General features: G+C 36.1%; 1 protein-coding gene across 2 annotated transcripts in view; it reads left to right on the top strand.

The window, feature by feature from the left end:
* PIK3C3 (phosphatidylinositol 3-kinase catalytic subunit type 3) overlaps positions 1 to 17,169 on the top strand; it is a 66,763-nt gene that overhangs the window by 10,456 nt on the left and 39,138 nt on the right. Inside the window, exons 6-16 of one of the 2 annotated variants that reach the window (XM_063179619.1) lie at positions 878 to 973; positions 6,797 to 6,868; positions 7,297 to 7,386; positions 7,964 to 8,068; positions 8,522 to 8,614; positions 8,799 to 8,984; positions 10,270 to 10,424; positions 11,620 to 11,707; positions 12,862 to 12,929; positions 15,958 to 16,063; positions 16,957 to 17,073. In XM_063179619.1, the coding sequence (XP_063035689.1) occupies positions 878 to 973; positions 6,797 to 6,868; positions 7,297 to 7,386; positions 7,964 to 8,068; positions 8,522 to 8,614; positions 8,799 to 8,984; positions 10,270 to 10,424; positions 11,620 to 11,707; positions 12,862 to 12,929; positions 15,958 to 16,063; positions 16,957 to 17,073 (1,176 nt within the window). The remainder of the gene's footprint in view (positions 1 to 877; positions 974 to 6,796; positions 6,869 to 7,296; positions 7,387 to 7,963; positions 8,069 to 8,521; positions 8,615 to 8,798; positions 8,985 to 10,269; positions 10,425 to 11,619; positions 11,708 to 12,861; positions 12,930 to 15,957; positions 16,064 to 16,956; positions 17,074 to 17,169) is intronic. The other variant, XM_063179620.1, reaches the window with a different exon arrangement.

The following is a 17,169-nucleotide window of genomic DNA, read 5'->3' as shown; positions in this document are numbered from 1 at the left end:
CTGTGCCCTGAGATCTTTGTTGTCTTATTGGTAACTGGAGATTTGGAAGTGAGATTTTTTTTTAACTAAAATCTGTGGTTTTATAAGCCTCTATAAATATTTTGATGTTTTTTAGAAATTAGCCTATCATCTTTTTTATCCTATTTTTTCCCTTTAGCTTTTTCTTTATCACTGACAGTAAAAATACAGTGAAATAAAATTTTTTAGACCTGTGCTTTAAACAGCCACTTTGTCTATGGTGGAAAGTCAAGCCAGTATGAATGCATTAAATGAACTGAAATTACATTACTCATTGTTAAACTTCTTGCTTGTTTCTCACCCAGATTTTTAAGTTCTAGGCGCTTTTTCTAGGTAGAGCATTTAAAAAATGCATAATGAGCAAATCTTCCTCTGAAGATGAATAAGCTGCAAATCTAATCTTGTAGTACAAGTTTATTCTGTCTCTTTTATGGTGTTGGTTTAAAAAAATTATTTGTTTTTCCTATATCTTCTGTTTTTTACTTTGATGTGCATAATTATAGGTAATGATTTAGACAAAAAAGTAAACACCAATTACCCACTGGTCATCTTATTATTCTGCATTGCATTTTTTATACCTTTAGCCCGCAGCTGGAAGCTGCTGATGAAGACAAGTTTTTGTCTGTTAAGTGTGAATATGTGTCACAAAGTGGGAATGTGAGGTAGTAAGAGTGTCAGGAAGGAGGTGATATGGTCTCAAGTACTTCTATGAAGTGATTAACTAAATAATTGCTGCAACAGCTGATAACCTAATTAATCAGTTACAGCACAAAGGAAGTAGGGTAATTGCTGTACTGAGAATGCTGAAGATTGATGCCCTGCAAAAAATGATACACATCTGTGGTGGCTCTTTCCTCAGAGGGAGAAACGAAGCTCCAATTTTATGTACCTGATGATTGAATTCCGCTGCGTCAAGTGCGATGATAAAGAATATGGAATAGTTTACTACGAAAAGGTATGTGCCCTGCAGGCTTTATGGTTGTCTTTAAAAAGCAGCATATGTACCTAAAATGAATGGGTTTTTCTGCTGAGATGAAATATTCTGCTGCAGTAGAGCAGCAGACAGCTGTCAGTGGCAACTGTTTATGTACATACAAATCAGATACTATAGATGCAACATGATTGCAGATGTCAGTCATTTGTGTAATAGAGTTCAGGATTACAGAATTTAACAAGTGTGAGTGATTAAAAACTTTCTGATTTATAGTTCCTTCAGTCATCCAGCAGTACTTTCCAAGTAGCTGTATGTAAAATTATGACTTAGATCTGGAGGATATGTACCTGTATTGAGTGTTAACTTTATAGAAGATGAGTTATTAAAACTTTGCACAGGAGCTCTGCTGGTGAACATTTTCTGTAAAATGAACAAATATAGAAGTTTAGTCTTTCATACTGAAAATGCTGTGGAGCAATTAAATAAAAGACTTCTAGGTTGAAATGTCTCGCATCTTTCCTTGCTGTTTATGCAATAGATTTGCAAAGCACCACCTTCAGTACTTTTCTAAAGTTAAAATTTAATGGGATGGAGGATTGACAGTGAGCTTTACAGACCCCAGTGTGGTATTGGAAGACATTATCACTCTGTGTATTGTGGAAAGACCCACTGAGATGGAAAAAGCAATTTATCTATAATCTGTTTTCAAATAAAATTGTTTCTTAGATATTTCATCATGTTTCGATTCATAAGAAGTCAGAAAGTTACTGAATAATGCAGCTTTATTGGAAAGACATAGATATTAGGAAAAGAAACTGGTGTGCTCTTGAGGCCAGACGCACTAACTTTAAGCAGCATTTATTCTGAGAATTTTAAAAAGCTTAATTCATTATACAGAATGTTAACATAATGCAAAATGGATTGTATTTCTGTGTATATGGCTATTACTGGTTGGCCTGGCCTGAAAGAGCTGTGATCTAACTTAAATTTTTGAAGAAGGCAGTGAAAAATACAGCAATAAATAACAAAAAGCAGGATTAAAAAAAATAAAAGAGAAAACAGGTCAGGATCTGCTTCAGCTATTTGATGTATTGGAAGACTTGGAGTTTTTTGGCTTTCAGGAGTGTTTTCTGAGGTCAGTGTTTGGTTGGAGCTTTTTATTTGGTTTTGTGGGGGGACAGTTGATTTTGTGACTTTGTTTATCTTTTAATTTAGTTTCTTGGTAAATTTTGGTAATATGGATGAAAGTGGGTATTATGCAGCTGTCTAGGTTAGCTGCCTAGCATTTCTTTTTTGGGTACTGTAGTTGACAGTGAGACCTCTCCACCTGTTCTAAATTTTTTTGTCTTTAGAATAGCTTTTTTTACAGTACTTCTGTACGCTTATCCTAAAACTAGCAATTATAGAGGACTGTGCTGTTGCAAAACTTTCTTGTGTTACAAATCACAACAAAATCTACAATGTGTCAGATTTCCCCATGAACAAAATAATGTTATTTACTTCTGTGGAAATAAAGGAAATACTTGTCTGGAGAGCATTAACAGGATGTGATGAAAATATTGAAACTTTTTACTAACAGCTAGCTCCTTACATGAGAACATGCTGAACCTTTCACAGGTGCAAACATATGTGGCTCTGTGTCCTCTTGGCTCTTTTCTTCTTATAAATGAGCATGGCGTTCCTAAAAATGACTTCTCTCCGTTGCCTCCAACAACCTGCCATTATGGATTAATTATTCCTGATTTACACACATGACTTCTTTTTTTCCATCATTGTGGTTTTATAGATGTGCACAATACAGGAAAGAAGATTCAGACTCCAAACATGCATCTTTCTTTTAACAGATGTTTCTGAAGCATATTAAAAGTGCATGGAGCAGAATAACTATGAATTGGCTGCTCTTGCAGAAATAAAGTAATTGAATGTGTAATAGTACATGTTAGAGCTGTAACTAACTGCAGTTTGAAGGATTTGTTGTTACAAAGTAGCTTTCCAACAAGTTCTTGACCCTTTTCTGACAGCAGTGGGAAATGGTACATAAATTAGTGCCTGTTTTCTCAGTTTTGTCATGCTTCCAATTACCGTCTGCAGTCTGTGTGTCGGCCATCGCCAATCCGGCGCATCGAGCATAATGAAAGAAGGTTCTGTTGTCACCTGCTTGTGACCGATAGTCAAAGTGGAGATTACTTGTCACAGTTTTGTTGATATATTTGTTTTCAAGTGTTTAGGAAGAACTAGCCTGTTAAGCAGCGACTGATAGGATTTGGGGTTCTTTGACTCGACATTCAATTACAATGAAGTGAGGTGGCAGTGTCTCCTTCCATGTTCTGTGTTAACTTCATTTAAATACAGTGTTCAAGACATGAGGGATAGGGTCTGCTAGTAATGACAGCATCACTTTTGATTCTCCATTTAGGCAGAAATTCTGAGTGACTTACCAAGTACAAATAACACCAGCATTTATCACTAATGTATTTTTGTGCAGGTTTCAAGTGAAACATGTCTTTGAGTAAATGATTGCACTGCTGCATCCATTTCATTAAAAAAGATAAATAAATTTGATTATCAGAGATCTTTCATTATTTTAAAGAAAGAAGTACTGTCTACTTAGTGGTTGTCTTTCCTTTTGTTTTTGTGGGGGAGATGTTGGTTCACATTGGTGTTACTTTAAATGGTTAAAAAATAAGATAAATAGTACCTCCTTATTTATTTGTGCTCTGAAACTGGTTTTCAGGCAAGTACGGAGGTATGTTGCTGGTTTGGAAAAAACTGCAAATTTTGTGGACTGTCTTAAATGAACTCTAATATTTGTATAAAGTCACCCACACTGACCTTAGTGTAGTGAAATATCTGCAAAGCTCTGTAACACAGTAGTTGAAAGCCAGTTAGTGCTGTTTAGCATTGATGTTGCTTTTGTTTCATGGCGGCAAAGTAGCAGGTCATCTCAGGTTCTGCCTGTGCTGGGAAGTGTTAGCAGCCAAGAGGAGCAGATTCACTGAGGGAAGAGGCTGCTGAAGGCCCAGTGTCTGCCCTGTGTTCTTGTACTCTGGTCTGTCTTTCATCACATCCCACGTGGTTGTTGGCAGTTAGAGGATGTCAGGGATTTCTGAGATTTCCGTGACGTGGACTAAAGCCGTCTATACGGGCATGATCAGGAAAGACACTTCAAAAGTATGCACTTGGCCAAATTCAAGTGCTAATTTGGGCACTGGTTTGGTTTAGTAAGTTTGTATGGTCAGGGTTGTGGTGCTGCATGTGTTGCTCTCAAGGTATAATGGAGAATTACAGAAGGGTAGTTAAACAGCTGACATCCTTCACGGGACAGCTAATGTCATTCTGCCTTCTTGAGTATTTCACTAAGCAGTCTGTTTCAAAATGTTTGCTCCTGACACTGTTACTTGTCCCATGAATGCTTGGAAAAACTTGATTTCATGGCAGGTTTTGGTTGGGCTTAAGGCTTTGTTCTGTCATGCAGTGAAACACTGGGAATGGTTTTCCTGGTAGTTGAACTGAATAGCTAGAACTTGTCAGCTTCACTCTACAGCATGATCTGACTACATTCAAAGAGTTTTAAATAAACAGTCATTATCATGATTCTTTTGAAAGGTTCCAGAAGGGGTTGCCAGCAATGAGTGTAAAAATCATTCTTTTTACATTAGTCTTGGGGGAAAAAAACTCCATAACTTCATTTATAAACATTTTGACATGACACACTGGAAGGCTTTTTTGTTGTTGTTGTTGTTTTATAAGTAAGCAAAATTTAGACAATAGTGCTTTTGTCATTCTCATCCTAGGGAGTTTTGAATTTTTAATATCTCTCAGAGACTTCTAATTGTGGGGTAAGTGCTCCACTTCACCAGGCTGAAACCTTTCCTTTTTCAGTTAATGTATGTGATTTTATATTTTTTTCACTGAGGAAAAAATACAGCAATGGGTGCTCCTACTGCTTATCCCTAGAGAATCCTCATGGGACCTGGATACTCTGAAGAGTTTGAATGCTTGTTAGTAGCAAGTTAGTAGCTTGTTGTTCTGAATCCCCTCCAGTGTCAAGTTTTTCATACAGGGTTTTTGTGCGAAGGTTCTAAACAGAGTGGAGACTTGTCACTGAGAGATTGGAATCTTGTGTTTCTATAAAGGCAAAGTCAGATTGCAGCCTTAGAGTTTAGAATGGGAAGATAAGAAATATCTTACAGGTATATAGAAGTCAGTCTGTCATCAGATGTGTTTATAAGAAGGATTCCACCAACCTGCAACAATTTCATTGTTTTTTATATCATTTGACTCTATGACATGATCTGAGCATTCTGCCTGGTGAGATGGCAGAGGCTTAGTTCAGTGTGAATGCTGATCTGTCACTGTGACTCCAGCCCAGTTCAGTCTACTGTTAGTGATGCAGCATATTTTGTTATTATGGAAATACTTTGATGTTGTTATTTCTGTGCAGTGAAGTCAGAGCTAAGTTCATTATTTAGGCAATATGCTTTTAGAGCAGAGATACTGTAAGCAAATGTCATCTTTGCCTCTTCAGTGTTTGTGTGCATGCTTTTGTTTTTCAAAGACTAATGAGAAAAGCAACCTGCTCACATTCTTGGACCATCATCAGCTGCAGGCAGACTGTGTGTTTATTTCCCTTAACTAGGAAGGATATGTGTATTCTTACTGCTTTTACTTTGACTTTTGTCAAAATTGTTACTTCAGAAATGCATAGGACACTAGTAAATGCAATTAAAAATGTCTTTTTAAAGAAGCATTTTAATAATAAGAGATATTTTACTGTAGCCAGCAACACAAAATGTATGTAGTAGGAAAAAAAAAGTTTCTCCTGTGTGGATAATGGCAATTTTAAACTCATATATCTTGTTAGTGACAAATGATTCTCCCCCTTGAAGCAACCTCTCTTTTCAAAGTTACCTCTTAAAAGTATTAAAAAATAGCTACCCCAAAGGGCATACGTGACTGGAAAAGTAGGGAAAAAAAGAGGATGGAGGCAGAAAGAAACCTGAGCAAGTTACCTCAAAACTTAGTTACTGGGAAATGTTGGTATGTCAAAAAAATTTTATTCTGATCTCAAATTTACAGCAAAATAAATGAAAACAGACTCAATATAAATATGGCAGAGCACATTTCATGCTGAGTTTGTTTTGTTCTGAGTTTGACTGTTTTATTCTGTATTTTAAATGAAATGTCGTTTCATAGCTTTTATTAATATTAGTTACCTTCAGGAACCCCTTGTATTATGAAGTACAAAAGCAGTACATTGCTGTGTGTCTCGAAGACAGAGTTGCTACTTTTGTAATGCGGTGGCAGGCTTTTAATTTTTTTGTGTCTGGTTCAAACAGGAATCTTGTAGCTTTTCCCTTCCTTATTTAAACAGCATATATTAGACTCTAAGCATGTAGAACCTCTGAGAGATAAGGTTACATACATCTTTCTGTTGAACTTTTAAAGTGTTGAACTTTTAGGAGGTGGTTTCAGCAACGTGGTGTTTTTTTCTGGAAAACTGTGTGGGTTTGGTGGAAATAGAGAGTCTGGTTTTGTTTCTCTTCATGCTTCCAGAGGACACATGACAATAGTGGCAAATTTCTCCACTCACCTGTGTGGCATCACAGTAGGGAGCTGTCAAGCTGTGTCTCCTCTGGTTAACTTACATCTGTCTTGCCAAATCGCTTGTCATCTGGGAAAAAGACAAGAAAAATAATCTGTTTATTATTTTATTTTTCCCCTTAAAACCGTCAGCAGTTGAATCATTCTTCTACTGTAGTAGAGTTCATAATGCATTAATGTGATACATTTTCTCCCTAAAACTTGAAATGTTTCATATGCCTTCAACTTTTTGTCATTCAGGATGGTGATGAGTCATCTCCAATTTTAACAAGTCCTGAAATTGTTAAGATTCCTGATCCCCAGATGTCTATGGTAAGCATGCTACATGTGGTGCCATCTGTATTACAGAGTTACTGTTGAACTTTTCATAAATGTAGATGAAAGCTTGCCATCTTAAATATTTTAAAATTCCAGTGGCAAGATATATTTAACCAGTTGAGAAGTATCAGTGGGTTTGAATTTTGTATTTTTTTTTTATTTCAGCTGCTGCTAGATTAAAATACAAGGATTGATTTAATGCTTATGTTCACCTCCTTCTTTCCATGCATAATGTGCTTGCTTCTGAGGTGTAAGAAAGCAGAGAAGGGGGATTGTTGGCAAAAGAGGTTAGAGGGTGGGAAGATAAGAGGGAGCTGAAGAAGAGGAATGTAGAATTTAGTGACTGGTGCAATAACTCTTGGTCGCTTCCTCTGTTAAAACATTTTCTCCCTACACTCTCTTGTATGTTGTCTTTCATGTAGACAGTGCCTAAGTACAGTTCTAGAAAAGATTTCCATTATTGTGGATGCCAATTCAGTGGGACTGGTATTGGCAGCTTTGGGAACCTTAATGTAAGTGGGCTTGTACTGGCAACCCTGTTTGAGCACCGTGTAATCTAACACTGCAATAGCAAGCCTGACAATGCTGGAAACTGCCTTGGCTGCTGAAAACTCGTTGGCACTGTGGCTCCTATTGTGGCTCCTACTGTTGCTAACATGGTATTAACAGTGGGACAAGTTTTTGACATGTTTTTTCTTGCATACAAAGCTTTATGCTGCAAACATCATCCTAAAGAAAATGTTTATAGAGTGTTTAGCACGTTTGAGTGCTGTCAATCATGGATGTGTTGACTGAAACGCTTACATTTTGCAGCAATTCACCGAAAGGCAAGGTAGGGTTTGTTAATGCTAAGTCAGAAACTGAAACAGACTCTCAAAACTCCCAACAATCCTCCAGGCATTATTAAAGGAGTTTTTTTGTAAAATAAACAAACAAAAAATGCCAGAAGATGCTGTACTTTCAGATTTGAATTTTCATTTTCATGCATTTTTCAAGAGACTGGTGAGTCTTCTCTAGATGGTTTTGCTTCAATAGTAATATTCTCTGAAATTTAGTATTTATAAACATTGACTTACCCTCTGCGTTTAGGAGAACTTAGTAGAAAGCAAACATCACAAACTTGCTCGAAGTTTAAGAAGTGGACCTTCTGATCATGACCTGAAGCCTAATGCAACTACACGAGACCAGCTTAATGTAAGTCAGTCATATGATGGCTAAGTTCAGTTTTATTAGGTAGGTTGGTAATAATATATGGTTTAAGGAAAGTACAGTTAATTTTAGTTTATAGAAAATCATTAGTTAAATGTTTCAGGGTGCTTAGATAGAAGAGTCCAACTCAGAAAGGAACATAAGGTGCTTGTTTTTTTTTTTTTTAACCATTTAGGGGGGTTAAGAATGTGTATTTTGTGCAAGTCATGTAGGTGTGAGTGGTACACGTAAAGCAATTGTGTTTGCCTGCACTGTCAATTCAATCAACCACGTAACTGAGAAGCATCACCATGATACCATAGCTTTGTGTTGTTGGAAAGCTTTTTTTTTTTTCCCTAGCTATTTTTGTGTTGTCAGTGTTGTGCTTTCTCACAGTATACTTTCTTAACTTGTTGATTTTGCCTGTTTTTAAACTTGCTTTCTGACTGTATCAAATAGATCATAGTGAGTTATCCACCAACAAAGCAACTAACGTATGAGGAACAGGATTTGGTGTGGAAGTTCAGATATTACCTTACTCATCAGGAGAAGGTAAGTTGAGTTGTTAAATGGTTTGGGCTGGAAGATACTTCGTCCCTTATCAGTAAGCTTTTCCAAGTCTGTGCTTACATAAATATAATCTGAATCTATTTCTACCTTTGTGTGAGACATTAGTTTCTGAAATAATTTCCTTTGGCTAGCTTTCTACTGATGAATTGTCCACTCCCCTGTTTAGGCCTTGACAAAATTCCTGAAGTGTGTCAACTGGGATCTACCTCAAGAGGCAAAGCAAGCCCTGGAGCTGCTGGGCAAGTGGAAGCCCATGGATGTGGAAGATTCTCTGGAGCTTCTGTCATCTCACTTCACCAACCCAACGGTGCGGCGCTACGCTGTCGCCAGGCTTCAGCAGGCTGATGATGAGGTATTCACTGCTCTGTTGGTACATGGAAAAGTCAGCTGGTCCCAGGATTTTTGATCTCATTGAGTCCTTGGAATGTTTGCTATTTTTCACGACATTTTCCTGAATATTGGTAAAGGAAAACAAAAGATTATTCACTGTGTTGCTATTTATTGTAAGGTTTTTCGGAAGCAGTCTTTACATAATTAAGTGTCACACATTAGTAGTTGTCTTAGCATGAACTGCCAATAGTAGCTGGTTTTGTTAAACAAGGTAAAACAGCTCTCACCAAAAACCAGTGATAAATTTGGAGTCTTAACCTGCAGAAGTGCTCTGAACTTAAATAGTAAATGGAAGGATTTTCAGCAGATCCATCTGGTGAATTCAGTATATCATCATACTCTTTTGCTAAAGAAAATGAGTCGATTATCTGTGGAAATGAGGTCTTTCTAATTGTGTACTGATTAGAATGTGATGAGCTGTGATTATAAATAGAGCCCACTTAATAGAATCTAATATGTTAAATATCAATGATTTATGTATTTTATTTTGACAGTTAAAAAAAAAGCAAACCCAGGTTTGAATGTATTACCATAACTCTTGATTCTTTGGAAATCAAAGGAATTTAAAATAGGGAGCATTAATAAATTGTATTTTTTCAAGCCTACTTCAATAGCCTAGGTCATACTGCTGTGACATTAAAAATGTACCTTTTACAAAGTATTGGAAGGTAAGTAAACAGAAGAAGTTGAACAGTAAAGGCAACGAGCTGATTTTAGACAGTAAGTGGTTAAAAATCTGTTCTTTAATCTAAAACAGATTAGATATGTGTTTTTTTTTCTCTTAGATCACCAGCTACACAAAGGATGAAAAAAATAGTCCATAAGAGAAGAGAGAATTTCCATTCTTGATACCATAGTACAATTTATGTTTGAATTTTCAGTTTTCTTCTTTTGAGACACAAATTGAAAGCTTTATTCTGTGAATGCTGGAAGCAATTAGGGCAACTTAACTAAAGAGAATTTTAACATAGCAATTGCACCTGAATATTCACTAAATTAGTACTTACTGTCTTTGAGTAGCAAAGAATAGTAGAATGATAATGCACTGTCTTTTGGGAGTCAAACTGCATCCAGCACCAGTGTTGCTATGGTACATTGCTTGTTTAGGGAGGCTTCCATTTCTATGTTATTAGAGGTCACTAAATCCTGACTAAGTTTATCTGTAAATTACAATTTTGTAAACAGAAGGAGTTCTAGTTTTCTTTGACTGACACCCTTCTTTCACTTGGATTTTTTTTCCCCCTAAGGATTTGCTGATGTACCTGCTGCAGTTAGTCCAAGCATTGAAATACGAAAACTTCGATGGCATAAAGAATGGCCTGGAGCCTAGCAAGAGGGACAGTCAAGGTTCCATGTCAGAAGCTATGACAACATCTGGATCTAATGCTTCAGAAATTGACAGGTAAGAAGCTTAGACTTCCAGCAGAAAGGCAGAAACATGTAATATTCTAAGATATCAAGTTGTTTCTTCTTTTTAGGGGAGCTTTGCATATTCATCATGTTATTTTATAATCTGAACATTAAAAAAAACCCCAAGAATAAAATCAAACCTAACAAATCTGGAGCATTAATGAAATGTGCTTCCTGATTATACATAGTTTACAGAGCAAACAGTGTTAAAGTTGTGGCCTTTGCTCTTACTACACAAAAGGAAGAAAACTTCTGTAGAGCAGGAAAATCACTGCTCTTTTTTCCTTCTGTATTTGCAAAAGTTAAGATGTCTTCATTGAAGTTATGTGAGGTTCCACTCCCTGCTTTCCTCACAGAATGTGGATCTAAAAGTCCAGTCAATTTGAAGTGAAAAGAAATTTCATTCTGCTTCTGCAAAAGAAGGTGTAGACTTGTGGAAACAAGTCTTGCAGGAATCCAAAAGAAAGACTGAAGTAGCTAATAAAGTATTAAGCAAAGTGCAAATGAACTTGGTAACCAAAGTCTTCTGTGAATATTTGTTACAGACTTTTAGAATTTTCAGTCATAAGCTTCTAATGACTTGTAACACAAGGGTGTATTTTTTGATCGTTCTGCAAAGCCGTAAAAGTGGGTGTTGTGGGAAGGGTGGTGTATTTTGAGGCTCAAATGATACTTAGATCTTGGGAGAGCTATTTAATTACTTCTTTTCAGGTAAATTTACCATCTGAAAACTTTGCCTTGCAAATAAGCAATCTGTGTAGTTTCATTCCAAAGACTAGTGCTTGCAGGTGTTGTGTATCAGCAGTTTCATCCTAGAACATTTGAGAAAGCTCCTGGAAATGCAGACTTGTTGAATTCATATCTATGTCTGCTTATTTTGAATGGAAGATTTAATAAAATGCAAAGTTTGTTTGAGTGAATGTCCTTCACAGGCATAAACTGTCTAGCTCTCCAGGCACAGATTTTTGCTGTTTTCAGGAACTGCAGCTGTCAAAGTTGCTGTTCATGCAGTTTGTTCTGAAACAAGATTGGGATGCTACCTTCAAAGAAAGGTAGCAAGGAAACTCTTCCAGTTTTCTGAATTTATTGTGCTGTGGAAGTGAAATTCATTGTGATTTCCATGCATGCTCCCTGGCCCCTAAGCAAGAGCCTTGAATCATACCAGTTACGTGCTTTCCTTTGTGTAGTTCCCAGATTATGAGTCCTATTCCACCTGTTTCCTCTCCACCTCTTACTTCTAAGACAAAAGAGCTTGCAGAAAATGAAAACCTTGATGTAAGTCACATGATTTACTTTCTATTTATTGTACCTTTCTAGTGACCTGGTACTGTTTCTTGCTTTTGTGTTAGAATATTTGAATCCTGTGGGTAAATCTCACTGAATATTTAAAGTGCCCAAAGAATATAGATTTAAAGTAAATGCTAAGAAAATAGCAATGACTTAACTGAATTTTTTTACAGAGTGTCTCTTTATGTCCATGATCACAGTATGCAAAGCTGGGGGCCTGGAAATTGAAATTAAAGTATTCTTCTGTAAAAGAGAAAATTATTATGTGATAGCAAAGGCTATCACATACTGATTGGACACTGAAAACTGCATGTGTTCAGGGTGTTCTAAAACAGTCTTGTAATACAAAACAGTTATCCAGATATTTCAATCCCTGCAGTCTCTTCTTTCGTATTCTTTGACATGTCATCTTTTTTGAACCTAAGTGAGACACTGTATTGGTTTACTTCTGCCAAGGACTATATTCAGTTTATGCCAAAAGTAGACAAATAATAGGAATGGGACTGAAAGAAGGGAAAGATAGAAGGTAAAGACATTTTGAAGGAATGTGATTTTCGTCTGATATGCGGATTAATTGGTCTTTGAAATAATGATCCATTCCCTGTTGCGAATTGTCCTGTTTGAGTCTTAATACTGCATAGGAAATAAACCTCAAATTGAGCATATCAGTAAAGGTACACAGATTTCTTGCTATCTGGACTATAAAATCTGAAGGAAGCATGTAAATGTTGTGTATCCTATACAAATTTGTTTTCTTGAAATCTAGAATATCTTCAAGATTGTTAGATGCTCTGGATACAAAACCAAGTGGGAAATCTTTATGTGAGTTGAATGTTATGGCATTGATAGCAAGATGCAAATGCATAGAAGGAAAGAGTAACATATTAAAAGTGGAAATTACATTAAAGGTTTCTTTTTGGAGAACATTATGTGCTTTTTATATATTGCTAACTACATTATTGGAGTAGCAGACCACCTACTTTTTAGTAGTGTTGCTGGATTGGATTCAGATTTTAGAAGGAAATATATCTCTCACAACTCTTACATTTACTTGGTGTTTTTCCTTAACTTTGTCTCTCTCTCAGATGCTTAGATTTCTTTGTAACCTAAATTTTTTTTTGCTCTTCTTAAATCCCTTCCAGCAAGACCTTTGCACTTTCTTGATATCACGGGCATGCAAAAATTCCACGTTGGCAAACTACTTGTACTGGTATGTTAGAAACTGTATATTTATAATGTATCAAGATGTAATTGAAATCAAAGCTATAATGCCCAGAAGGATACTCATGAAAAGATGACCTGTCTTGAGAGCTTCAGAATCTCAGTTTTTCTCCGGGTAAAGTAGTAGATTTAAAACAATAGGCATTTAAACATAGTAATTTATAAATGGAGGCTAATGAAATGTAGAAATACGCATTACTGTTAGACTAAGGAAGGTAATGTCTAGAACATTACGTACAATGTCACAAAAAGCAGCCAGTGTTAAAAGTTGTCATTCAAGTTATTTATGGTTTCGGGGAGAGATTAAGTTCACCTTTGCTCTGCTTTGCTATTTGCGTGGTTGTAATTTTTGTGCGTATAATCTTTGACAGTGTTGGCTAGAATACTGAACTTATGCACTTAAATATTAATCAAAGGTGTATGTTAAGAAGATTCATAAAGGAGTTTTTTTTTAATTGTAACGTAATTTTAGTTTTATTCCATTTATGGTTATGAGCACAAACAAAATGTCATTGCAGATATGTGCAATCTTAAGGGGGAAATTTGGTTGTAAATATTAGTTCATCTATACTCTAGAGAGGTAGGATTGCTTAGTTCAGGATCTTGTCTCAGCTCAGTGCATTAGGAGTAAAATTAGATGTCTAAAGTAGTAATCTGCAAGCCTTCTGAACAAGTATGTGCATGTAGGAATTTTCTCATTTGAAGCAAGCTGAGATGATAGAGCTGCACTGTGTGAAAGTGTGAGTCTGTGTGTGTATTAGTGTACAAACATCTGCATATATACAACACTCACAGCTATTTACTTGCATGTACTTATGTATTTTAAAAGGAAGACCTTAGGTGCCTTTTATGTGTCTAAACCCAAGTCATATGATTCTCATTTGCAACCTTTGTAGCTGCATCAAATAACCAAAAATACTAATCATATGATCATATTTTAGTGTGCTAAGAGCATTAACCACAGATAAGTTGTGAATTGGGAACTAAATGTGATATATGATGTAAAATATAATCAACAGTTTTTATAAAATTTTTGCAAGAAACCTGTAAACTATGCTGAGAGAGTCCATTTATAACTTTCTAAGTTTTATTGTGTAATTATTCTTATTATGTTGAATTTTAAGATACTTAACTGAATTACTTATGTACATTTGCAAGCAATAGTTACTTCTGTTGCGGTGGCCAAAGATAATATTCAGCTTCATTAAAAATTACTATTAAATATAAATTATTAAAATAATTGTAGTCTGAATTGGTGGGAGTAGAAACCAAGCGCTTGACCTAGTCAAATATTCTTAATTAAGATGTTGTTATCTTAACTTTCTTCTATCACCTTGATAGAAACTGTTCTCTTACATTTCAGCAACATCTCAGAAAGTTTAAATGTCCGTAACTCTGTGGAGTTTTTTGACTTATGACTTAAAAAAAATAAATTCAACAAAACGAATAAGAAAAGTCCACCAAACCAAAAACCCTAGTCAATTTATTCTTTGTTTTCTTTCCAGACATGTCAATTTCTCAGTGACAAAATACAAATGTTGCAGCCACTGTATGAGGTGACGTAGCCATAAATCCTCATGGCTGCTGATCAATTGTATGTTTCAACTATCCAGACACAGCATGCAACTAAAATAATCAATGGAAAAAGTACAATAACCCTTGAAAATGGAACCTTCTGCACAGTCACTTGTCATTGTAAAGCTATCCTGTCCTTTAACAGTGGCTCAGAAGTCAGTGCTACTGCTTTTTCTGTCTCCTCTTTAGACATACGAGACACCTACCCAACTATGAACCATTACTCTTACTCCTTGCTTCAAATAACTTTGAGAAACTGTCCAGGGCTTTTTAACAAATGAAGATGAAAATGGCATGTTTCAATTCGTTACTTCTCCTTTTCCTTCAAGTTTACATGCAGACTTTGGACTTACTTTTATAAACACATTTGTGTGAGAACAGTCTATAACATGCATTAGCAAGGCCCTAGGAAGAATCTTTAGTTACAGATTTCATTGGGGTTGTACACCTGGAATAAGTTATATATGCCTTATTCTAGTGGATGTAATACACTGTGTATTTATAAATAAGACTACTCAAATTTGGTCAGCTGCAAATGACAGACCTCTAGTCTTGTCTCACAGTTATTCTGTCATGAAGAGATTCTCTACAAGTACATAAGGAAGGTGTAATTCTTGCTGACGTGTAATGTCCAAGAGACTGTCTTGAAGTAGTCACTTTTGAATCCAAATGCAGTGTTTGAAAATTTACTGAGATGCTAATTTCTTTTTTTTTAATACTATTTATTATGCTTTTACTTTGTTATATTTTTATTGAATGTTTTTGCTGGGTAGTACTAGGAGATACATTGACCAACAGAAAGCAGATATGTACATAGGTTTCAGTTAATAGCTACTCTTTGCTTGTCAGTGCTGCAAGTAGAAATTTAGATAAAAGCACTGCAAATGACTGCTTAACATGAAAATAAATTTTCAGTGTAGGTGTTCCAGATTGTACTATTAAGTTTTGTATCCAGTTAATAATTTAGAAATGGAAACTCTGGCATGTACACTCTGCACAGCTGCTTTAGGATGGATACTTTTCCTTGTACCATTTCTAATGGTAAAACAGGGAGCAAGTAGAGTGAGATTCTCCTTGTATTGTAGGTGCTCTTGAATAACAAGTTTGCAGCCACTAAATTATGTAGCAGGTGGAATTATGGTTCACAGTGGAAAACATGCTCAGTTGTACTTCTTGGCTGGAGAGTTCATGTGATTTGGACTTCAGGTGTGTCCTCTTTGAGTCATGACACTTCACTGTAAGTGAAAAACCAGAGACACTTTGATAGACTCTCCTGATCCAAATGGAACTGGGGACTATGCAATTTTAAGAGTTCGACTGTTGGTTGAGCTAAAGATGATCTTCATTTTTAGTTCCAGGTCGGTAATACAGGGTTACTGCATTTCACTCGAATTGTGTAGCTCCAAGAGAAAGCCGTAACTCCGGTTGTTTTTATGCTGCAGGTATGTAATAGTGGAGTGTGAAGACCAAGATACGCAGCAGAGGGACCCAAAGACTCACGAAATGTACTTAAACGTGATGAGAAGATTCAGTCAGGCTTTGCTGAAGGTAATGGCTCTGTATCAGGAAGTGTGTAATGATTTGGGATAGTTCTTCCTTAAAAAGGTTCAGGTGTCTAAGAGGCTGTGTAGGGTTTTTTTGTGTATGTGTGTCACATGCATTGAAATTTTATAAAAGCTTCCACTCCTGCTCGAATTTTGAATTTGTAAGCTGAAGAAACTGCCAAAAATGAAAAGAGCAAATATTAGAACTCTTTCTTCTCTTTTGTTGCTTGCTCCTGTTAGTAACATACTGATTCTAAAATACCCTGCCTTACACTGGGTCTAAAACACTTTAAAAGCCTTCTGTAATCAATGTTATTTATTTACTGTTTATTTAGTTGTTTATTGTAAACTCTTGTCCTTGAGGCACAAGTGGAGAGACTCATGTGGAACTCAGAAATAGCCCTTGCTATTCTGTGTGTCGGCAGCAGAGGGTGCTGAAGCAGCAGGGAAAAAAAACTAAAACAGCCGAAAAAAATTCTGTGAATTGGAAGTCTTACTGTATAGCAAGTTTGCAGTCTTTACATAATTCCATGTATCTCACCTTTATATTATTTCCAATTTTAGGGGGGTTACTTGAATCTGATTCTTGTGCTTCATAAGAATATTTTGCAGTTACCCATACTAACTTACTTTGGCTGTGTGAATTGGTTTGTCACGCATGGCTGTTCACCATGAAATTGTTGAAGCAAATTGAAGTGCACTGTTAGGTCAGATAATTGATTGCCAGCTACAGTGACTGTGATTGTGTTTTACAGAAAATACCTTTTGAATTGACGGGAAATTGATCATTATTCACTTAACCTCTTAAAAGCCCAAAGGTCTAAGAATAAAGGAATGATTTCTAGATAAAGTAATTACCGAATGAGGAATTAATTCTGTTACTTTTCATTCTCTTAGGGTGATAAGTGTGTCAGAGTTATGCGCTCGCTTCTGGCAGCCCAGCAGACGTTTGTAGATCGGCTGGTTCATGTAATGAAGGCAGTGCAGCGTGAAAGTGGGAATCGTAAGAAAAAGGTAACTAAAGGATTGGAAAGCCTGTCTGTGGCCTAAATTTGACAGTGGGTAGGAATGTTAGCCTTTAATTAAAGTTCCTTAGCATTGACATCTGTA

Source organism: Melospiza melodia, chromosome Z, assembly GCF_035770615.1.
Source record: "Melospiza melodia melodia isolate bMelMel2 chromosome Z, bMelMel2.pri, whole genome shotgun sequence".
Taxonomy (NCBI): Eukaryota; Metazoa; Chordata; class Aves; order Passeriformes; family Passerellidae; genus Melospiza; species Melospiza melodia.
The sequence above is the reverse complement of the archived record's forward strand: the minus strand, read 5'-3'. Positions and strand labels throughout refer to the sequence as shown.